The 3,538-nt window shown below is 46.2% G+C and overlaps 1 protein-coding gene across 1 annotated transcript in view; it reads left to right on the forward strand.

Moving 5' to 3' along the window:
* LOC104748783 (pentatricopeptide repeat-containing protein At2g17140-like) overlaps window positions 1-1,626 on the forward strand; it is a 1,928-nt gene extending 302 nt beyond the window's left edge. The window contains exon 2 of the mRNA XM_010470376.1: window positions 7-1,626. Coding sequence (XP_010468678.1) covers window positions 7-1,626 — 1,620 coding nt within the window. The remainder of the gene's footprint in view (window positions 1-6) is intronic.

A 3,538-nucleotide genomic window follows, 5' to 3' on the forward strand; every position in this document is an offset into this window, starting at 1 on the left:
CCTGAGAACAAACCTGGGATTTATTTGTATAATGTGTTGTTTGAAAGTTGTATAAAGGAAAGACGTGTGGAGTTCGTTTCGTGGTTGTATAAAGATATGGTTTTGTGTGGGGTTGCTCCACAGACTTATACGTTTAATCTGTTGATCCGTGCTTTGTGTGATTCAAGTTGTGTGGATGCTGCTCGTGAGTTGTTCGACGAAATGCCTGAGAAAGGTTGTAACCCAAATGAGTTTACTTTTGGGATTTTGGTTCGTGGGTATTGTAAAGCTGGTTTGCCTGATAGAGGACTAGAGTTGTTGAATTCGATGGGAAGTTTTGGGGTTTTGCCTAATAAAGTTGTGTATAATACCATCGTTTCTAGCTTCTGTAGGGAAGGTAGGAACGATGATTCCGAAAAGCTGGTGGAGAAGATGCGAGAGGAAGGTTTGGTTCCTGATATTGTAACGTTCAACTCGAGGATATCAGCGCTGTGTAAAGAAGGAAAGGTTTTGGATGCGTCTAGAATTTTCAGTGATATGGAGCTTGATGAGTATCTTGGTCTTCCTCGTCCCAATAGTATAACATATAACTTGATGCTGAAAGGATTCTGCAAGGTAGGGTTGCTGGAGGATGCCAAGACCCTCTTTGAGTCGATTAGAGAGAATGATGATCTCACTAGTTTGCAGAGTTACAATATTTGGCTGCAGGGTTTGGTCAGACATGGGAAGTTTATAGAGGCTGAAAGAGTCCTAAAGCAAATGATTGATAAGGGAATAGGGCCAAGTATTTTCTCTTACAATATTTTGATGGATGGATTGTGCAAATTAGGCATGCTATCCGATGCAAATACGGTAGTTGGAGTGATGAAAAGAAATGGTGTTTCCCCGGATGCTGTAACATATGGCTGCCTTCTACATGGTTATTGCAGTGTTGGGAAAGTCGACGCAGCTAAAAGCTTGTTGCAGGAGATGATGAGGAATAGTTGCTTACCAAATGCTTACACTTGCAATATTTTGCTCCATAGTCTTTGGAAGATGGGGAGAATATCTGAAGCAGAAGAGTTGCTGCGGAAGATGAATGAAAAAGGTTATGGACTAGATACTGTCACCTGCAACATTATCATTGATGGACTCTGTGACAGCGGGGAATTAGATAAAGCTGTTGAGATAGTTAAGGGATTGCGGGTGCATGGAAGTGCTGCTCTTGGTAACCTAGGCAACTCATATATTGGACTGGTCGATGATAGCTTGATCGAGAACAATTGTTTGCCTGACCTGATCACGTATTCAACTTTACTTAATGGTTTGTGCAAAGCAGGAAGGTTCGGTGAAGCAAAAAACTTGTTTGCTGAGATGATGGGAGAGAAACTGCAACCGGACTCTGTCGCATACAACATTTTCATCCATCATTTCTCCAAACAGGGGAAAATATCATCTGCATTTCGCGTTCTTAAAGACATGGAGAAGAAAGGTTGTCATAAGAGCCTGGAGACTTATAACTCTCTGATCCTGGGCTTAGGCATAAAAAATCAGATATTTGAAATTCATGGACTGATGGATGAGATGAAAGAAAAGGGCATTTCACCTAATATCTGCACCTACAATACTGCAATCAAGTATCTCTGTGANCCCGACATACCGAACTAAACCAGAAGTATTAATTGATTGTTTAACCGGGAATCCGGTTAGGGGATCAATTAGGTCATTAGGAGTTAATTCGGACGAAGTCTAATCTTGGAGAAGAAGGAACCGACATTCACTTCGACGCGGCGGCCGACTCAAGGAATGAGGCAGTTTTCCATATATCACTTCGTCCGCTAAGGAAAGTTAATATATTTAGAGATCTACGAATATGTATAAATAAGGGGAGACTTCTCCATTGTAGATCATCCAGAATCCAATATAATAATTGAGTACTCTTTTCGTTCTTTGCAATAAACCCTAATTCTTTCGAGTTCTTCTCTTTTACTCTTAATTTCAAGGTTTAGATCTATTTTCTAGAGAAATAACCATATTGAATTTGTTTCCCTCCTTAAACAAATTCATTGTGGAAACCTAGTTTCTACAATTGGCGCCGTCTGTGGGGACGCAAATCGTCTCTAGAAAAGTTACTCTCTAGGAAACTCTCCTTAAAAAGCCTTGCAATAATGTCTTCCATCGTGAACGAAGTCCCCGAAACAAACCGCACGCCCGATCTCACGGGCATCACGCCTTCTAAAGATGACATCGCGACACTAGGTGGCGCATCGACTAGGCCTGTCACTGCCGTGTACTCCCGTCATCGCGTGAACACAACGGCAAACCTGGTCGGAACCTCCACCGAACTCCCAGTCGGGGTCAGATCCGAAGGGGAAACCAGCCAGGGTGCAGGACGAACTCCCGAAGAGCTAGTCAACCTCGACACGGAGCCTTCTAATGAACAAACCCATAACGAGGCGGATGCTCGCACAACGGAGCAGCAAATCGGCGCACAGAACGGGAACCTCCCCGTTCATACCACGCCAGCGGTCCAGAATCCGCAGGTCGTTTCCATGGAGGACTTCAGAATCTTGTTTGGCACCATGACGAAAGAGATCTACCAGATGATCTCCGACACCAACCGCAGAGTTGACGCCGTTGTAATCCAAACAACCCCGTCACAAATCTCTGCCGGACAATCGCCAGCACTCAATTTGGGTGGCCTCACTCGTCGTCTCGACTTTTCGGATGCACAATTCGAGCAGAGGAATCCTCCCCCTCAAACAACGTCGAGCATTCGACCGACGAATCCAAATTTACGGATACACGATAGCTCGACCGCCCCGGTCACCCGCCTTGCGAACTCTGGACCTTGCTTCGAACTCGAAGAAATCAAATCACAGATTAGCGGCATGAACACGCTCCTCCATCGAGCTATCAGCACGGCCCCCGAGATCGATAGGATCGTCGAAGTAACTCGGCAGTCACCATTCACTCAACGGATAGCACGGGCTGCCATACCGAACGTCAAGTTGAAGCTTCCGATCTACCAAGGAGACAAAGATCCGGTCCAGTTCATGACATCCTTCATGGCAACCATGTCAAAGGCACGATTCACCGACGAACAGAGAGATGCCGGTTGCTGTCAGCTATTCGTAGATAGCCTTTCCGGCCCTGCCTTGGTATGGTTCACAAGGCTCGAGCCGAACTCGATTGACAACTTCGATGACTTATCTAAGGCCTTCCTCAAGAACTACCGAATCCTCATCGAACGAGGCGTGACGAGTTCAGATCTATGGGAGATGGCCCAGGAACGGGGAGAACCCATCGCCAACTACTTGAACAGGTTCAAGGAAAAGCTGACAAAGGTCAACGTCCCGGAGGATGCGGCAATGGCAGCCTTCAGAAAGGGCCTGATCCCTGGATCACCATTACGAAAGGACCTCAACATCCGGGAACCCAAGGACCTCGATGACGCGCTGCATCGAGCCTCCAGATTCGCACTGGACGAGGAGGAGGAAGCCCGAATAGCCGCAAAAACCCAGGACGAACAACCATCGCATCCCCCTAAGGTTAAAAACCGGGTCGAACACCACGAGCC

The sequence above is a fragment of the Camelina sativa genome, chromosome 15 (assembly GCF_000633955.1).
Source record: "Camelina sativa cultivar DH55 chromosome 15, Cs, whole genome shotgun sequence".
Taxonomy (NCBI): Eukaryota; Viridiplantae; Streptophyta; class Magnoliopsida; order Brassicales; family Brassicaceae; genus Camelina; species Camelina sativa.